The 19,933-nt window shown below is 36.1% G+C and overlaps 1 protein-coding gene across 2 annotated transcripts in view; it reads left to right on the top strand.

Moving 5' to 3' along the window:
• Positions 1-19,933, top strand: part of EPHA6 (EPH receptor A6) — a 516,780-nt gene that overhangs the window by 282,999 nt on the left and 213,848 nt on the right. For both annotated transcript variants that reach the window (XM_040583021.1, XM_040583020.1), the window contains exon 5: positions 1,186-1,521. In XM_040583021.1, the coding sequence (XP_040438955.1) occupies positions 1,186-1,521 (336 nt within the window). The remainder of the gene's footprint in view (positions 1-1,185; positions 1,522-19,933) is intronic.

Genomic DNA, 19,933 nt, shown 5'->3' with positions numbered 1-19,933 from the left:
GTGTCTCTTACATAATTTGTATAGGCATATTTTGGGACTCTACAGAAATTGGTTTTGAAAACCATGTGTCTGTAAGTTCTTGGTTGAAATATGTTAAGTGGAAGAAAAATAATATAATAAGAAATTGAGATAAGATTATTCAGACTTCATTTAACAATTTCTGCCTTTCCTTCACCCCTTCATTCATTGCTATCTGAAAAAGCATCAGATGGTAAAGTTCTTCCATCAGGCTGTGCAAGCTGATACGTAAAGCCTCAGGTGATTTACGTATGATCCTACACAGTAAGTCAGCATAACGGCTTCAAACTTGTTGGACATAACTTGACTAGTGTGGGAGCTATGGGAGATGGGTCACAGTACACAGTTTTACCACCTGCTTGCTAGCTGAGAGCTTTCCTGTACTCTGCCTGCTGCAACTATTTTTGCATTCCTCCTCAGAGTCTTCATGAATTATTTTTTCTCCTGCTTTGCAGCCACTCTGTTAGACCTTTAGCTTGCAAGGCTGATGTCTTCACTGTTATACTGATGCTGATGAGGTGCCAGGTGCAAAAGAAAAAAAACAACTTGTAAACTGTCTCTTGTGCCTAATAGTCTTGGCTTGTTGCCATCTAATGCTACTAATGAACAGCAGCAAAGAAATTCCCAGGGAAAAGCCGTGAAGGGTAGAAAAAATATCTGGCATTGCAGGACTAGTACAAACAATTTTACTTCTTGTAGTTTTTCCAAAGCTGGTATTTATTATTCAATTTGACTCTTATAAAACATCAAAGATTATAAGTATCAGAAAAGCCTACATTACAAGACATAAAATAAGGAAATAAATTTTGTGGTTAAACTCTACCCCAGTATCCCACAAGATCAAGACATATTTAGTGCAAATTTGTGTTATCAAGTCTAGCTTTGACATTCGCAAGTCATTTTTATGTTGCCTTAAATTATTTCTGCATTAATTCTAATTTATTTAGATTATTCAGCTTTCTATGATCCCATGCATTTATTATTCCTGCTTAATTTTCAAAGATTGTATTTAGATAATTTTTAAATTTTACAATAAATTGAAACATCATTCTTTTAGCATCTTTTTGCAAATAATTGTCTTAAGATTAATGTATTTTTTTCATGATTTCTTTTTTTCTCCAAAATAGACAACTGTCACTTAACAGGTTTTCCCCTCCTTCTCTGCAGGGCCGCCTTCTGCTCCAAGGAATGTCATTTTTAACATTAACGAAACGGCTCTTATGTTGGAATGGAGCCCCCCGAGTGATACCGGAGGAAGAAAAGATCTCACTTACAGTGTCATCTGTAAGAAATGTGGGTCGGATGCCAGCCAGTGTGAGATTTGTGGGGGAGGTATCCGTTTCATCCCCAGGCACACAGGTCTCATCAACTCCTCGGTGACAGTGCTTGACTTTGTGGCACACGTGAACTACACCTTTGAAATAGAAGCCACAAATGGGGTCTCAGAGCTGAGTTTCTCTCCCAAGCAGTTCACAGCTATCACGGTTACCACAGACCAAGATGGTAAGTCCCTGCACTGCATGTCTGTTACTGTGCCCCTGTCATCTACGCACTTGTTAGGGAGATCGTTTTGTTTCTTGGAAGTCTGGATCAGCAAGTTAGGATGTTTTGCAGATTGTTAAATGTTTTTAAGTGCTTTTGGTGAGGACTTTCAGCTTCTGTCAGCTTCTGTTGATGAGGGCATTAAACGCTTTTGGCAGCTGGCCCTTGACCCCATTACAAAGGGCACAAAAATGTACCTTCCTGTTTAAAATGAAGTGCGAGCTTTAACTACCCGAGACTAACTGTATCAGTGGTTCATCAGAACTGGAGACGGCGCTGATGCTTTTCCAAGTCTTTGCTTACAATTTTACTTTTGAAAGAGTAAAACACCATAGATTATCCATTACAATTTCACAATTCAAAAGTTAAATGAATGTGCACTTACTTCCTTTAGTATCCATGTTTCATAGTAGTACTACATCATGCTTCACTGTAAGGTATTTCAACATTTGAGTGAGCCATTTCCTTAGGTGAGGTATCCTGACAGACGGGTTTGTTCCTTTAATTGTCCACTTTGCATTATTGTTTTTGAGCTTTTTCTTCCCCCCATTTCAGTTCAAATTCATGTCCAAGGTCAACCTTTATGAGAAACATGGGAAACTAAGAGCTCTATATTTTTGTTCATTTCTGCAACTTTTTTCCTTTTCCATCTTTAGAAATACTTACTATGCCAGAAAACAGCATCATAGGTTACCAACAAAGCAATCTGTATAGCAGTGTTATCTTCTGCCTTGTATTACTGTAGATGAGAAGGTTATTTCAAAATTATCCCTTGCTGACATTTGTTCCAGAAATGTTTTTCACCTACTGTGCAGTGACATTGCAACTGTAGCTGAAGTGTTTAATGTAGAACAGGAACCAAACTGGCGCAAGTACCGTTTTGAGTAGAAGACCTTTGATAATATGAGAGTATTTAGTACAAGTGCTAATGTTCAGGAGGATCCTGTTATGTTCCACTTGTAGGAAGGCCCTGGGTTCTTTCACTGATCAGTCTAGCAAAAAGCTGCTTACCTGTGTATCTGGGACAAGTAGTTTTGTTGATGAGTAAGTAATGACTTGTTTGCCTTTGGGCATACAAAAATTAACAGCTTGCTGTGATGATGATGATAATGGCAGTGATGGTAATACTAATAATATTCATGAAAATGGATTAGAAAAAACATGAAAACTACTCGCTCACCATTCATGCGATGATGGTAACAGAAGAGCTAATTATATAAGATGCCTAATGATACATGCCTTGCACTGAGAATTGCCTTAAGCTCTTAGGCTATGTATCATGTTGCGAACCTGTATCTCTCTTTTCCTTTCTCATTAATGGAAGACAACACCATGCCCGGAACTACCCCTCGGTGTACTTATTTTTAGATGTTTTGTTGCGTGTTACTAAATGCAAGTCACCAAGTGTGCACAGGTGGAGGTCACCAGAGATACAGTTTGTTTTCAAACTGGCTAACAGCTGTGTGAACACAGCTTGTGGTGTGTATTTAAGTGGTGGGTTTTTAAAAAATAATGTCTTTTGCTGTTGTCTGTTCCTGGTTTAAGGATATAGATTTTCACTGCAGTTTACTCAAAGCAGTGCAAGGACCAATGTTTTGATAATTTGTGACACACTGACAGTAAACTCTAGAGTGTAGACTGCTTGCGTTCTCAATACTAATTCTTACATTACTAAAAGTGTTGTTGGAAGGGCTTCAGGGAATTTAAGACCAGATTTCCGGAATATCTGTCATTTTATTTGGATATAAAAAGACAGCTTTGCAGGAGAAAGCATTGTAATAAATGGAATGGAGGCATCTATAAAATGTAGTTATAAAGATAAAACCATTTTTGTAAGCTTTACAAACTGTGTAGTTTTATAAAATCATAAGCAGGGTAACTATATATTTAGAGGTAAAAAAAGATAATGGCATACAAAATATGGCAGAAAATTAATGAAGTTTTTGTTGATGGAAATTGTTGAGAGGACAATAAATACTTTTTGTGAGTCACTTTTAGTCATAAATAAGAAGTGATACAGAGAAAGCTAGGATATCTAACCTTAGAAAAGAAAGCTGTAGAACAAAAGCTTCAGAACATTGCAGAGATTTTATTAATGTTTGTAAATCACATTGTTCTCAGATAAAAGGGATGGTGACCTTTTTTATTTTTATTGCTAGCCAGCTATTAGTAAACCATTTATAGTTTTGCTTTTGCCGTATTTTCCAAAAATACTGAATAATTGCCTTTATATTGCTTTTTTTTTTATATCTACATGACCAAATGGGACACTCACTGTTACAATATTTCCTTATAATATTAATTATACTGAAATGGACAGTAATTTTGCATGGTGTTTGAGGTTTCTGCATATGCTCATATAAAAAAAAGATTCAAAGACATCAAATCAAAAATATCCTAATGTGTACAAGGACTGCATTACTTGAAGTCCAAACATATTGGTTTAGAACAATTTTCTCTTTTGATGTTTATCTAATATGAAAGATCTAGCTCTATAATAATTTATACCTACAAAACATACTTATCCCATGTTCATACTGGCTTTTTATATGTAATCTTTTCATACATACCCTTTTAATGTTTTTGGTATACACATTGCATGAAGTGCTAGACCTCTATAAATAAATTGTCCTTTCTTTTTTAAGAATATAGAACAATATCTTCAGCTGTTGTAAATTCGGACCATTCTGTTAGCCACAATAATTTAGAGTAGCTGAGGAGCTAGCATTTTATATTCTTTGAGTATATTGGATTTACTTCCCTCTAGTGGCTCTTTCTTTTTGATGGTTTATGTGAAATTAACAGATTCTTCTTTAAACATGCAAAATTCTTAACTTGTTCTTCAATGTTTTTTCTCTCGTTTGGAGAAATTATTGCTGTTCGCATTTTGCTGAATAAAGTAATGCAAAGAGTACCGTGGGCATCCACAGAAACTGAATTGTATTCTACCACAGCTAGTGAGTACAGTAGTGTGAGAGCACCGAAGAGGAAGAATATTTGCTGACAGAAGTGAACTAATTCAAAAGTGATTAGGGCTCATCTTTATGCACAGAGCTCTAGCATCACTAGTATTAAAAACTTAACTGCCTCCTCACTGCAATCACCAGCATTAACAAGATTAAGTATACTGCTCAGCTATAATGACAAGAAGCTCAATGACAAGAAGCAGACAAAAGGAAAGCAACACTCTGAAAAGGCTTTGCGAAATGCAACCCCTAAACCTCGCTGAGATTTGATGACTAAACCATTACCAGACCTTAATAAATACTAGGGAAAAAATATTAAGTCATATAAAATGAACTTGGTGGTTTTCATGACTTTTTTCATTACTAATTTTGTACAGGTATTCATAAATTCAATATCCACATTTTTGGGTTTTCCCGTCAGGCTTCATAAGGAAACAAAGTTTCTGTAGTGACATTGTCTGTCAGGCACCATAAAGAACTGTAAACCCATTAGCTATTTTCTTGATAAAAGAGAAAAAAATTTCACAGATCTTATGTTCTCTCAGAATTGTGAAAAATGACCACTTAGAGTCACCAAGCTGTTGACTGGGTCTGCAAGTTGTAAAGCAAGGTTCAGCTATGTAAGGCTTACTTACTGGACTAGAGATACCAGCTGACTGACCACTTAACCTGTCTTTTGGCTAGTCAGTAAAAAAAGAATATATATAGTTCCTGTATGATCACAGCACATGCTGTGTCTTTGTCCAGAAAGTGTGGCAAACAGGGATGGGGTAGGGATGTGTTAGGAAGCACAGATGTTGCAGATGGAGTGATGAGGAAAGTAAGCTATATGCTACTCTTGTGTAGCTTTGTTTCAAAATGTTTTGAGATACCAAATATTGCCTACTTTAAATTCAGATAAATGGACAGATAAATGCGAGATTCTGCTCAGAAAAGCACTTAAGCCAAGTCCCTGTTCAAGGAAGAACATTAGCACATATTAAGTGCTTTCCCAAATCACTGCTGAAGTAAACAACTGAAAGGTAAAACATGTTTTCAAGAAAAAGCCTCATCAAAACATGTTTAACAATACTGTTGTTCAGAAAAGTGCCTGGATCCCTTTTCTTTATGGGTGCAAGAAAGTTTTATACAGCAGTAAATATGCTGAGTATGAAGTAATTGTACCCAATCGACTTTAAATCATTGTGTGAAGAAGCAGAGAATTATATTCTGAATTGTGATTTATGTTTCTCTTATGACTAATGGAAGGAAAAGACACCTCACTATATAACTTTCTTAGCATGCCTTGGAGTCTGCATTGCTTAAAGAAAATTCAGAAGTACTTGAGGTTTCTCATGCATAATTCAGCAAATAATGAATAATTAAGCAAAACAGAACTTAAAACAATAGTTCCTATTTCCAAGTAACAGTCCACATACACATTCACTCACTTCACATGTATGTGTTGTATTCCTTGAGAACAGAGAGGGTTTTAATGTTACACTACGTAGAGTGGGAGTAAAGTCATGAGACATACCCTGAGTACGTGATTATACAGACAGAGTGGCCTGCTCCATTGCAGTCCACCATTTCATCTGCATCACGGTAGAGCAGCACTCCGTGGCTGTAGAGCAGCACTCCATAGCTGTAGCGTTTCTTTGACTGAATAGTTTCCCCATTGTCCGGTCTGCATCTTCACTGCATCATGTCCCTCCATGCTGGCAGTCCCCGGCTCTCCCCAGCTCACCTGCAAGTCCCCCCTAGGATCACACTCCAGCTATGGGATGCTTCGCAGGCGTTGTTCCATTCGTGGGCTCCTTCCGCATGTCTTTGCTGCCTTGGTGGAAAGTTTACACTGGAGAAATACCTCTTCTGCCATTGCATCCCAGAAATCTCATTTCCTCCCTCAGTTCTGCAGTTTGTGAGTGGCTCTAGCCACTCACAGACCAGACATCAAAGACCTGCTACCAGTGGACAAAGTTTGAGGCTTGAGAGATGTCACCCTGTGTGGGCACGCACCCTGTCACTGTATTAAAGACCTGTCTAGTTCCGCTGCGTCCATCTAGTGTTGGCAGCCTGTGGCAAGCTGAAGTTTTCAGGCAGATTCTGAAACTGCAAATCTAGCAGGATTTCGTTGTCTAATATATTTATTTTATGTGAGCCATTGGCAGATATATCCTAGATGATAAGATATTTCCTAATCTGATTGTAAAATCTTGCCAGTGTCTGAAAGGGATTGCCTTTCATCTAATTCCTTTTTCCAAGTAAGTTATTTTCCAAATTCCAATTCACTGTTCCTAGTACAGGTGGCTCCTGATATTTGTAACCCAGTTTGGATGATGTGTAGCAACAGCAACCTCTTACCACTTTCTTAGAGCTGTGGGAACTGAGAAATGCGTAGAAAGATTTCAGTGTGTCTTCCAGGGATAAACATGAATGCAATGCCATGAATTAATGGCATGTACAGCATTATAGTCACAATGGGGATTGTGTAAGTTGTTAAGAGCCTCACTCGACAGTCTGAAAAGCATCTCAGTGGCAGGACAGTTTATCAGGATTAGTCCTTCTGACTGACGACAGTAGAGCTTCAGGATGCTCACTGGGGTGGCAGGGATGTTCCCTGTTCGCCTATCCTAAGTTGTTGCCCACAGTAACATCTGACTTTCACCCTAATCAAAAGTCAACTTTGTTTTTCTTTTCCCTAAATCTCAGATCTCTACAGATGTGATTGTCCTTTGTAACTTTAACGTCAAGAAAGCTTCTGTTTTCATAATGATGTGATGAAGCCCTTTGAACCATCTTCCCAGCTGCTTATGTTAATGGTTTATAAATCTAAAGGAGCAGCTATTTCTAGTTACTAATTATTGAAATGGCATAGTGGGTCACATAAAAGCCTGCTATGAAACATTCACAAAGCAACCTCCATCAGACATTGCCACATCAGAGCTCAAGCCACATGAAGAACGATGATGAAATTTTCGTAGATGACAGTAAATGAGAAATTTATGGCAATTGTTTACCTAACACCTACAGCTGTGTTGATAGTTCTACCAAACCCTGTGCTGTCATGGGAGCAGTGCAGAACAGTGCTGTGGGTGCTAATTTATGTGAAAAATTTGAAAAGAAACATTAACTTGTTGGTTACTGGCTAGGGACTGTCTGTTTGTGCCCATACTGAATGTGACACGAAGACAGGAAGAGGGATTACTAAACCAAAAAAAAGTTTGAGATGTGTGCTCCCTTTTAAATTCCACTTCTGAACAATATATTTAAATGATACATTTAAAAAAGGTATTCAGCATCCTGCAATGAATATTCAGGCCAGTCTGTTGAACTATATGAATGTATATGTGTATATATGCCAGTGTGTGTATATAAATCAGAGCATTTACAGCTGCAAAGAAAACCACAAGGCAAAAATGCTAAATTTCAATTCTCAGACTTGTTCAACTAATGTTCTGTTGAACACTCTTCAGGTCTGCCAAAATTCAGAGTTTTGAGGCAAGGACTTTGTGCAGCGTAGTTGTTACCCATAGATTTTCATCTGCTGGTCATCTCTGTACATTTAGACTACTTTTTGATCATGTTTCTTTACACGTATGCTTGATTACAACACAGTAATCATAGGTGAAAAAATGGGGTTTAAAACAATGTTGATTTATATCCCAAAGATTTTTTAAATAGTTAGAATTTTTCTTTAGCAAATATGTTCTTTTTCTGCTGGCAGTTACTGATGATCAGCCATTTCTTTAATGCGGTGAAAGTCAACCTGATTCCATTTGCTTTCTTTTCTCATTCACCAGTATCATCCATTAAGCTAGTCAGATTATGCATGGCTTTAAGATATGTTTCTCTAAGTTATGCAAGATGAGGAGAACAAAATGAAATTCTAGTTTGAAGGAGGAGGGGAAAGAGGTTAATCAATACTGTAAAGTATTTTTCCCATAATATACTTAGCAGTGTGGTCTTTCAGCTTTTATAATAGTTTCTTTCATTGCATAGCACACTTATAACCATTGGCAATTTGTCTGTGACATGCATTTTCAGCAAGTTTCTGATTTAAGCTGTAGTCACTAAAATACAATGTCCAAATGCTGCAACAATTGTGTATTTAATAATAATAGGGTGGGGTTTTTTTCAATAGGTAAAAGGGGCTTTTGTGGAGAAAAATGTAAAATAATTGTTACAAATAAATTGGTAGGCATACAGCACTGAGATAAGACATATGCCATTATTTTGTTTGTTCCTGGTGTGGTCAGTAGCTGTGAAGGGCATTCAACATGATTAAGACCCCTAAGAATGAGTTGTTTATTCATCAGCTTTGGTAATTTTAAACAGCAATGTTGAATAAGCTTATTGGTGCTGTCTACACACCATTCAGCTTAGAGTCCTGTTAGGATAATCAAGCATATTTTAATTAGCTGGGACTTTCTCACAATGAATGATATATAGTTAGAATTATCATTATTGAGTATTCTGGTTAGGGTAGGGTACAAGATATTTCAGATATAAACTGGTGACCTAAGTAATTAGAAACCTTTGCCACAATTACAAAATTCTTCAGAGTTACATTAGGAACCTTCTCTTTTCAAAACTTACCTAAACATTTCTAAAAGCTATTTCATTTGAAAAAAAAAAACAAACAAAAACAACAAAACAACCGCAATGCTGGTGTTCCCAGTATATGGCAAGTGAAATGAAGACTTCTGTTGCATTCTTGCCAAGAGGAGCGGTTTTGTTTGGGGTAGTAACAGAAGACATTCATCATGGCTAGTCAATCTGAAACAAATTGTGTTTGTAGATGTCATGACTTTCACGCAAACCTTTAGGGAGCATGTTCAAAATGAAGGACATGGTAAATTACAAGCCAATTCTGCTGATGTTTGCTGTGCGGTCTTTAAAGCAATTATGTTGGTAGCAGGTTGCTCCGATTCATTTGCTTCTTAAAATGTAGTTTCTTCATTACACTCAACAACCCTTCTCCTTCCACTTCTGTGACTCTTCCATATGCATTTGCCTTAGGCTCACAGTTTGGAAATAGTTTTCATTTATATACAATAATGGTATTGTTATGCACATTGGAATAAGGTTGAGAGCAGACTCAAAATTACATAGTTTCCTAAGCTTCAGAAGTCCATTTATTTTCAGTTCTGTTAGATTCAAGATATTTCTAATAATACACTTTCACCTTTTTCTGCCAAGACTAACAGTGAGGGACATCTGTTTACTATCTTCATATCTGTGTTACATATTTAAATGTTTTCCCACTGTGGTAAAATTTATATGGGGTCTCCAATGAACAAATAGTAATGATTGCTCCTCTCAAAAGTTCAGAGTAGCCAGGATATGCACTCAATATTATTTTAGAAATGCATGTTGCCTTTAACAACCCCTATCACAAGTGAGCCTTCTTAATCTAGTCCGAATCCTAGTCTGACAGATTAGGCAGGGGATGACAACCAGCATCAAGACTGGCCAGTGTATTGGTTGGCCAGAAGCAAAAGAAGAAAAAAAAGAGCACTCTACTTCTGCTAAATATTATTTCCTCTAGCTTGAAGTCTGTAATTTCAATTGAGAAGTGATTTTTTGCACATTAAATCTGCATATTTTTTCTTTATTTCTCCTCATTTAAGACTTCACTTTAAACCTTCACTTAATTAAGCAGGGATATTATTAGATATTCAAGACATGGCTACAAGTTCTAAAGTGGACTTTTTCAATAAAACCATTTTAAATCAGTTTCATACTTTGTTGACCTTCTGGAGTGACTGCAACTAATTCTGTGTAGGACTAACTATTCAGAATATTTTGTCTTGGTTGTTTTCACTTTGCTGAAGTGACATGAAAGTTGGCAAACACTGCACCAGATAAAAGCACTTGATTTTGCTGCCTGCATGTAGAGTCATGATAGCCAAAAGGAGAAGGAAGGTGATGCACAGAACCATTACAAGGAAAACATGTGTGAAAGGAAGAGGCATTTGAATAAAAAAAAATATAATACACAAAATAAGCTTAAAAAAAATAGATTTAATAGTTTTTTAAAAAGCATGTATTCAGCAAATTAGACCAATTTGATCACTGTATATTTTTTTCTTGGAATAACAATGTCATCTTGTACACTAAACTACTATTTGAAAACTGAAATTTTAAAGCAAATATTTCCAAGAAACCTCTATGTGCAAGATTAGATCTAATGTCCCAAAGCTGTTTCACTGGAAGTCAGTTACTGATGACCCCTTGGCAAGGGAGGCCTGGCTCAGCTGATGTTTCCTGAACTCTCTGGTTGTCTCCTCTACTCTTGCTTAACTCTTTTGCCTTCATCCACAGTACTTGGATAACTAGTCACAACTTTTCTGCTGAATTTAATGGCAAACTCTATGACTTGCTGTAGTGTTAATTAAATCCCATTCTTCATTGAATTAATTTACATTTGCAAGAATTTTCTTTGTGCTTATTCTGTCTGAATATAAAGTAATATTTCTAAATTTGTGTTTTCCATATCATCTTAAATAATACATGCAGCACTTTCGAAATCATGTACTTGATCTATAATTGTATTGAGGTATTTGGAGATTAATGTGTATTATCTAAGTGACTTATAAATTCCAACTTATTATGCATAGCAAACAGCTGATGTACGATCCTGTAAGTCACTGACAAGTTGTTCAACCAGTTTCCAATATTGTATTTTACACTTTAGAAACAAATGATCATTTTATTTTATTAACTCAAAGCTGTCTGGAAAACAAATGGTCTCGATCCAATGTCTAGTTCATATATACATAATATTAAACTCCAAACTCCATTTTTCAAAATTAGACTGTTCTAAAATTATCTAACAATTCTTTTTATCCTGTAATTGAAGATCAATGAGGGCAAAAGAAAATATTTTTTTCAAGCTAGGGTAATGGAATAATGAGGTTCTGGAAATTCAGTCCATAGTTCAAGGATGATAGGCTATGGTCTATCAAAAATAAAGGCAAATAAGTGTCTGCCTTCTTCCCTCAGTTTGTACATTTTTCTGTCAAGCTAGAAGTATCATGTACTAATTAGACACAAGGTGGCTTTTTTATGTCTTGTTTCCATATATTCATAGATATGATTTATTCTAATAAAGGGAAAGTATTTTAACTGATATTTAGCATTGCTCTATGCCCATTTACAGAAAATAATGATTTCAGTTTATAAATGCAACTCTGGCTAGAATATGAAACCTTTGGACAGAGGAAATAGAGAAAGACACATTTTTCTGATGTAGTGTTAAGTACTATTTCTCTTCTAAAATGCTTACTTGTATTTGGAAATGAATTTTGTATGGTCAAAGAAATAAGTTGACAACATGGAAGTCTGAAGTCTATACCCTTTAAGCGAATGTGTGACTGTGGAGCTGTATTAATTTAGTTCCATGGTCTATATTACTTTGGTGCTGACAGATTAGAAGAGCACAGTTTTATCTGCATTTGTCTCCCTGATCTTCTCTGAAACAATCAGGTTCAGTGGTACCAGTTTCAATGGTAACTTTTGTTACATGCAACATGGTGAAATACTGAAAAAGCGATTAATCTCAGATCAACAAAGGGATGTTTGCGAGATCTTTGAACCTAAATTTCACTGTGAATGGTTTCTTATGTTGCATCCCATAGGAGCTGATGTAAAAGGATGTTGTATCCAAATACCTCCACACTTGACCCATACAGATTCTGTACCCCATAGAGCCACCTGCATCAAACACACTGCTAAGGCGTTGGACACGATGCTGTGATGGTTTTACATCCCGTTCCAAAGTATGCACGAGTGCAGTTTTCTGCAGGTTCAGGGACATACTGCAGGATATCTTGATCTGTTTTCCAATTATGCAATATCACATTTGCCTCATTACCTTCCCTTTTAAAATCTTTGCTTTTCCATTATAAGCATTAACCTGTGACATGACTGGTTTGTAAAGATGGCCTGACACTTCTAGGTAGTTACCCAAGGTATTAGCTGCAGTGCTGGTGAACAGTTCCAAAAGGCTGGCTACTGCATGAAAAATCAGTTCAGATCTTGGTTTTCCTTATTCATATGTACAGTAGCATTCTCAATAAACTTTCTAGATAACCTTTGCGTTTGCATAAACATAATAAATCTAAACCCCTTTAAGCAGCAATGTGAGTAAAATATTCTGATTTTTTCCCATTTTTCTATTTTAAGGTGATAGTTGTATTGCGAGACATTAAAAATATGGCTTTCTCATGCAGTTTTAGGGAGAGTAAAACTAACACCTTCAAAAATAATGAGTGGGTGGAATATGTGTCATTTTTCATGAGCAAGTCACTATTATTCAGTCTCAGTTGACAGAGGATTAAAATTAATTAAAATCTCAATCTGGAATTTCTTATAAATTTAATATAATTTAAAGAATAAAAATGCATAATATTTAACATATATAGTTTTATTTCTCTATGCATATTTATTGTAAAAAGTGCCTTTCAATATATATAATAGCGTAAAAATAATGATTTGCCAGTGATTCATTAGCCTAGCTAATACTAAATACATGTTAATGTCTTTCACTTTGCTATAAGAAAACATCATTTTACTTTGTTGATTTAATAGTTTTGTAATATTTTCATATTTACCAGCTTGATACATGAGCTACATTTCTATGTAACACTAAAAGGACATTTTCATTGAAACTCTCCAACACTTTTGAAAAGTTCATTGACGAGATTTCCTTGCTCTCCATCGCAAAGTTCATCACACTCCATTCCTTGCTCAATATTATTTTATGTTTAAACTGTTTTCCCACCTTTCTCTTTTGCAGTGACAGGTAAACATTTTAAGTACCTGATACATGTACAATCTATTTCCTCAGTGGAATATTGTGAATTAAGTAGCAACATGATGAACATTTACAAGCTGTATTAAATGAAGACCTTAACTACAGGAAGCTGGGTACCTCCTAAGCAGTTACCACTACACACTGTGTGTGCTCCACCGAGTGAGAGAGTACACACAGAGAGTAAGGGAAGTGTGTGCATGTTTTCTACAGGACTAACAGGTTTTCCAGGGAACTTGGGTCCCATTAAGCATCTCAGTGAAAGGAAAGCACTGAGAGCTCCAGTTCACCGGAGCATCTTCCAAAATACTGTGCCATCACTGAGGTGCTTAATGGCTTATTTTACAAACTGGGCTGTTAATCCTTTCTTAATCAATAAAATTCACTTGAAGTGAATTTCAGATGGATGTGAGGTCACATATTATCTCATACACTCATAGAAGTATGGAGTAACTGTGAAAGTAAATGATTTAAACACGTGTGCTCTTTGAGTGCTTCTAATCTCTTGATACAAGGTGAAACTGTGAGCTTTACGCTCTCAACCTTATTACTGGGTGGCCAGTGCTCTGACCAGAGTTTTCTGTTTCCTAAAGCATTAAATAAATAGATTTTCAGGTTTTGTTCTTTTTCTGCTCAGAATTCCTGCTTACCTATTGAGTCTGGATACCTTTACAATGATTAAAGATAAAAAGACATAATAAGGGTAAATGTTATTACAGTATACTCTGGACTTTAAAGCACAAAAAGATTGTTATTCTGAGTTAAAGCAATATGAGATAATCTTTGTAAGAATTGCAATATTTGCAACAGGAAAAAAGAATAGCAAAGGTTTGTTGGCAGTAATACAAATACTCCAGATTTTAATAAAAGAGAGTGGTTTACTTTTGACGACTTTCACAACCATTTTTATGGCAAATAATGGATTTATTTCTTGAAGAAATTATTTTTATGTAGCTATAAAACATCAAATATGAAATTCATACACCCAAGTTGCAACTGAAACCTTCATTTAAAAAAATAAGGTTCCAAATTAAATCTCTGGAAAGTTTTTCATGAAACCTTAATTCAGGATCATGTTTTATGATTTACTATGCAGTCTAACGGCCTACACATTTTTGGTCCAGTCTCCATGATAACAAACTAATGTTATTCCACATCATCCTCATCTGCCAGTGTGTGCATTGTCCCTTTATCCTTTATTTAGCCCAATTTCTCAAAGCTTCGCCTTCATGTGCCACATACTCTGTTGTAACTTTTCTGCTGTATTCATATGCTGTAGAATTTGGTTGCTTTTACGCACACTGCAAACATTGTCAGTGATCCCTGAAGGCAAGTAGATGGAATTGCTCACATTTTAGAAGATAAGGAATAAGTCTATGCATGTAAAGCCCTGTAGGGTGTATTTGTCCATGAGGTAAGCACGGCTCACGGCTCCCTCGGGATGCAGGTACCAAACTTTTTGGACTTGGGAGAATTTAGAGCTTTCTGTATGTTTCACTGGCAGTTAAGCATACTCATCATTTGTACACACACAGAGGAAAAAAAAAAAAAAAAAAGAGAAAAATGTTCACTACTACCTCAGTAATGTAGTCGATTTATTTTGAAAATTAAGAATTTCTTTTTACCAGAAAACCCGTTTATGATCAATCCTGTAATTAGTACTGCTTTGCTTAATTTTTTCTTGAAACATATTTCTTGTATGGGAAATTTTGTTACGAAGTGCAGCATGCTACATTTGGCTACTTTACTGAATAATAAATTGGGAAGGGAAGCAGAGTAGGGGTTGATAATCCTGTAAACCCAAGGAGCTGCAGTGAGCCTAATGAAAGAGAGAATTGCCCTCAAATTGTCTTTGGCTGTTTCACAGCCTAAAATGTGGAACAAGCTTTAGTGTTTGGATTACACTAATGATCTCAAAACATAAAATATTGATTCACCAGAAGATTATTAAGGACTTTGAAATTTGTAACAGACTCTCTGGATGGAAAACTGTGGTAGAGGAAAGGCTGGTTAGAAACAACAAAACCACACCAAATAAAACCATTTCCCCTAAATGTATATATATATAAATGTATATATATATAAAAAAAAAGTATTTTTAAACACTTTTTAATTACTTCTAGTTTCCATAGAACAAGAATGATAGGGTGTTTCTTATTCTGTTATATAGAGTAGTATGGAATAATATGCAGACTTCTGTTTCTCTCCTCACCCTCTATTTTTCTGATGTGGATGGGTAGGTCTGTGCCAGCACTATACACAGACGTGTGTGGGTGGCTCTGTGCAGTCTTCATTTGTTAAAAACATTAGTTATTGTAGAAAATATGTTAGCAAATAATAACAGATAAAAATATGTACCTATCTGTTTAACTTTTTAAAGGGACAGAAAAGAATTCCAATTCAAATTAACTGCTAATTGTGAGATGCTGGACCAAATAATCTAGATTATTCACTTTCAAAGAAGTTTAGAAACATAACTGACATTTATTTTCACAATAGTAAATTTAATGGAGTATGTTCTTCCGTTTACTAATTTCTCTTAAGCTTTTGTTGTTAACTGCTAACAGTGATATAATACGTAGTATCATTATTCTTAAACGAGAAAGTATACACCAGGGACAATCAAACGGTTCAGGGACTGCCATTTGGATGTTGGTGCATGCTTCTTTAGGCTGAGGCACTCACCTTTTCTTGCTTTGCACTATTTCCTGAGGCCATAACATCAGCAGTCCACATCTGTTCACCAAGTGGTGGCTTACTGCCGCAATAAAAAGTTATTCTGAGAATTTAAGTGGGAAAAGAACTGTTTGAAACATTAAATTCTTTCTGTCAGGCAGCTGGGATTTAACTGGAGCACACTCAGTTATAAAACAGGTTTTCATTGATCTGAGTGGTTGAATTCTTAACTCTATTTTATTTTCCCTTTGATTTTGAAATCCATAAGTGCCAGTCATAGCTTTAAGAACAAAAATCATTGGCATGGGAGCTTAAATTTAAGGTGATAAATTGAGACTGCTAGTGACCACTACCTCAGTCAAACACAAATACCATGACTGTAGCTCTAAACATTGCTGCATGCTTCATTTTAAATTAAGTGTGACAAACTAGGCAGGCAGTTAATTGCTAGCTTGCAATAAAAATGATGATGCTGATTGGAAAAGGCATCATAAAACATTTTTTTCACTTTGCAGCAATCCCATCTGACATCTCAAAAAGTAAACACTAATAAAAATTAGTCCGATTGAAAAAGTGGGTATTTGCTATGGGTGTGTCTATCTGTGGCAATAGCTGTGTTTATGTGAAGGTGACTTTCCTTTGAGAATGCATGGGGCAGCTTAAAAGTGTAAGAGCAAATTGAAAGATGCATGAGACATTCGTGTACCTAGGTTGTAGGTTGTTGGGGTTAAGTACGTATATCTCTATCACTACTGACTAGATATTAGAGTTGCTGTCAACTGTTTTAGCAGAGCAAGTGCCGGGATGAGCAATTGCTCTTTTAAAGAGTGTGACCTCAAAGACCAAGTGGAGCTGTAAATCTTATATCTCCTTAACTAGTCTCTCATTTATTTTACTTTATGTCTACTATGCACAGATCTAAAAAGTGGACACAACAATATTCAGAAATTCACTGGACAGTAGTTTCCCATTTCTAAAATTTCAGATTTAATGCTAGTTTCAGTATCAGTGGGACTGTTTCACAACTAGTCACTTACCTGTCCTTTCTAGCAACACATTAGTTACTCATTACCAATATGGAAAAGCTCCTGGTAGTATAAAATTGGTGAAATGTTATCTGTTTGCCCCAGGTGAAAAGAAGTATTTAAAAAAAAAAAAAAGCTGCAAAAGCTGAAGTCAATGCAAATGAGTCTTTACCTCATAAATCAAAGACATGAGTATTTGAAGTTGAACATTTAATTTGAGTTGCTACAGAGCTCTCAGTACAAGAGTGGAAGTATAAATAAGAGTACTGAACTGAGCTCTTTGTTTTCCTTGCTACTAAGCAGCTTGCTTTTCTACTTTTGCATTTCCCATGCTTGAGTCCTTTTCCCACTGCAAAGCTGATGGTATCATTTGTGGCCTTGGCAATCCATACATTCATACATACATACATCATGAGTTGTCGCAGGAAGGACTGCCACATGTTACTTATTCCTAGAGGGCATAGCCTTAAAGGTAAAAATTGCTTTAGGCCATCAGTGAGTGACATGAACACACACCATTATTTCATTATCCTCTGCAGTTTTAAGTCTTGTACCACTATGTTAATCATGAAGTCAGGTAGTTGCTGTATACTCTCAATCTGTCGCTGTGCAAGCCTTATTTATTCTGGAGGGAGCTGTACAGTTTTAATCAAAATTTGTTACTGTGCTGTGTTGTTCTGCTTAGATAGTTAATGGTCTTCCAATGTTCCTACCATACACGTTTTCAAAGCTTTCAGATTCAACCATAAACATTTGTTCAAGTTAAGTTTTTGTTGTAGAGCCTCAGACCAAGCATTAAATTTTAGTAAACTCTTAAAATAATTGTATTAGTCTGGTATCAGGACCAGAGAGAAGGTCTTACTAATTCAGAAACCTTTTCTTGCACAACTAAACCTTGCCTTGCAGCAGAACAAATGTTGCAAGATACAAGGCAGTAAAGACAGAACAACTGATGCACAAGAACCGGATGCTTAAAAGAAATTGAGTATGGAAAGAAAAAACATCAAAGCCATGTGCATGGGTTGCATAGGGAGCTATAATTTCTGGCTGGATTTTAGAAGGACAGCTTTCTGCTCTATTTAAACTCTGGTGTCTTGTAATACCTGCCTACATATTGTAGGTACTCTGAACCCTAATGTTAGGGCTAGAAAAAGGGATTTTCAGACCTTGAAAGGCAGAGTTTGCAATCTTGGTGCACTTCACTGAAGCTCACATAGCTGTGCATGAGCTCACTAGAGAAACATGCAAATACTAGTGCGTGTTTGCAGTCTCCTTCATCTGGCAACTATTTGAAATTTTCAGTGTTGAGACTGAAGATACACCAGTTGCTTTATCACTAATACCATAAAAAAAAATATGATGCTTTTTTACAGCCTTTCTATTTAGAAGAAACCTGGATGGATGGTTGGCATGATTTGAAATTCAGTAGTGCACCATTTTCAGCCTTTAACATCACAGTTTTTAAATATGATTTTTATAGCATTATTAAAGTTGCATAACTACACTTGCTCAGATCAAATCTGCTAAATCTTTTTTTATTTTTTCAGACAATTCTGCTATAATTATTGTCCAAATATGCTTAATGACTCATGTCTTTTGGGAACGGTAGAGACCCTGTGTACCCCTTTGGTGGTAGTATCTATTGGCTATGGGCAGACTCTTGCTTGGAGACTTAACAATTAGCTGAAAAAGCATCTAGTCCAGGTAGTGCTTGTTAAATAAGTAGAAAATATTGTATTCAACATTGCGAAACATTCTGCAAACTCACTTAGGTGAGCTGGCTAAGGACAGCCCTTCAGCCCCTGGGCAGTATAGTGGATTGGAGGTCCCTGGCTTGATCGGCAGGGGAGTCACTGGTGCAGCACATTAACATATGCAGGAATTTGGCAATGTAAAACCTCCTATCATGCACTTATCTCAGTAGGCAATTAATTTATTTTAATCCTGCAAACATTAGAGAGTGTGAAAAGGGCAGTTTGTAGTCAGTATATCTTGCAGTTCAAAAGTAAGTAATTGTTGTCTAAATGAATTGGATTAATTGGTTTCAGGCACTTGCTTGCTGCTTATGTTGCTCCCCTTGATATGCCTGAGTAGCTCTATGTAAACCACTATTTTTTGGAAGAAATGTGTTTAGGAGTAATTCTCCTTACATACTCTGAAACTAAGGCAGATTCTGCTGGGGCTTTTTCAGTGAAGGTCTGCGTGTAACATGCTTTTTAGCAAAGAGATTGAACTACTCTGTGTTCTCTTAGAAGTGAGGCACCAGCTAGGTGTCATGTCTTTTTGAAGACTTAACACTGATGCCAAAGTCACAATATTTACTTTTTTGGCTGGTAACTGAAGTCTCATCTCAGTTATAAAAAGCATCATACAGCTTAATAAAATTGGTTCCACTGGACATTTTAATTATCTTTGTACTCTCCCTTCATAAGTACAGGCCCTTAATCTGAACTTTATTAATTTAATAAGTTCTGGATTTCTTTTGTGGTAAGTTTTAAAAACTACTTTTTCTCATATCCAATCATATCACTAACTGGATATACGAAAGCAATAAATTAAGACATTTACAAAGTCTTTATGCAAAGTCAGACCTACCTAACTTCAGCCTTTCACATCTTCCTCATAGATGCTATCCCTATGTTTTAATGAAAATACCTTTAAGGTTGTTTTCTTTAAGACAAAATGGTTTGTAGTAGGAGTAGCAGGATCGTATAACTTCATTTCCTTCAGATTTGGGCTTGGGGCTGTTTCCTGCATTTCCTACTGATTTAGCTGGAATATTGGCAGTAATTGCTGTGACTAGTTCACAATTACACATTTATTGTTGGGTCTGTCTTTACGCAGATATTGCTTCTCATGACAGTTGTAGAAGTACATCTTTTGAACTTCTCTAAATTTCTCTAAAATTT

Source organism: Falco naumanni, chromosome 2, assembly GCF_017639655.2.
Source record: "Falco naumanni isolate bFalNau1 chromosome 2, bFalNau1.pat, whole genome shotgun sequence".
NCBI classification, from domain to species: Eukaryota; Metazoa; Chordata; class Aves; order Falconiformes; family Falconidae; genus Falco; species Falco naumanni.
This window is presented reverse-complemented; position numbering and strand designations above follow the sequence as displayed.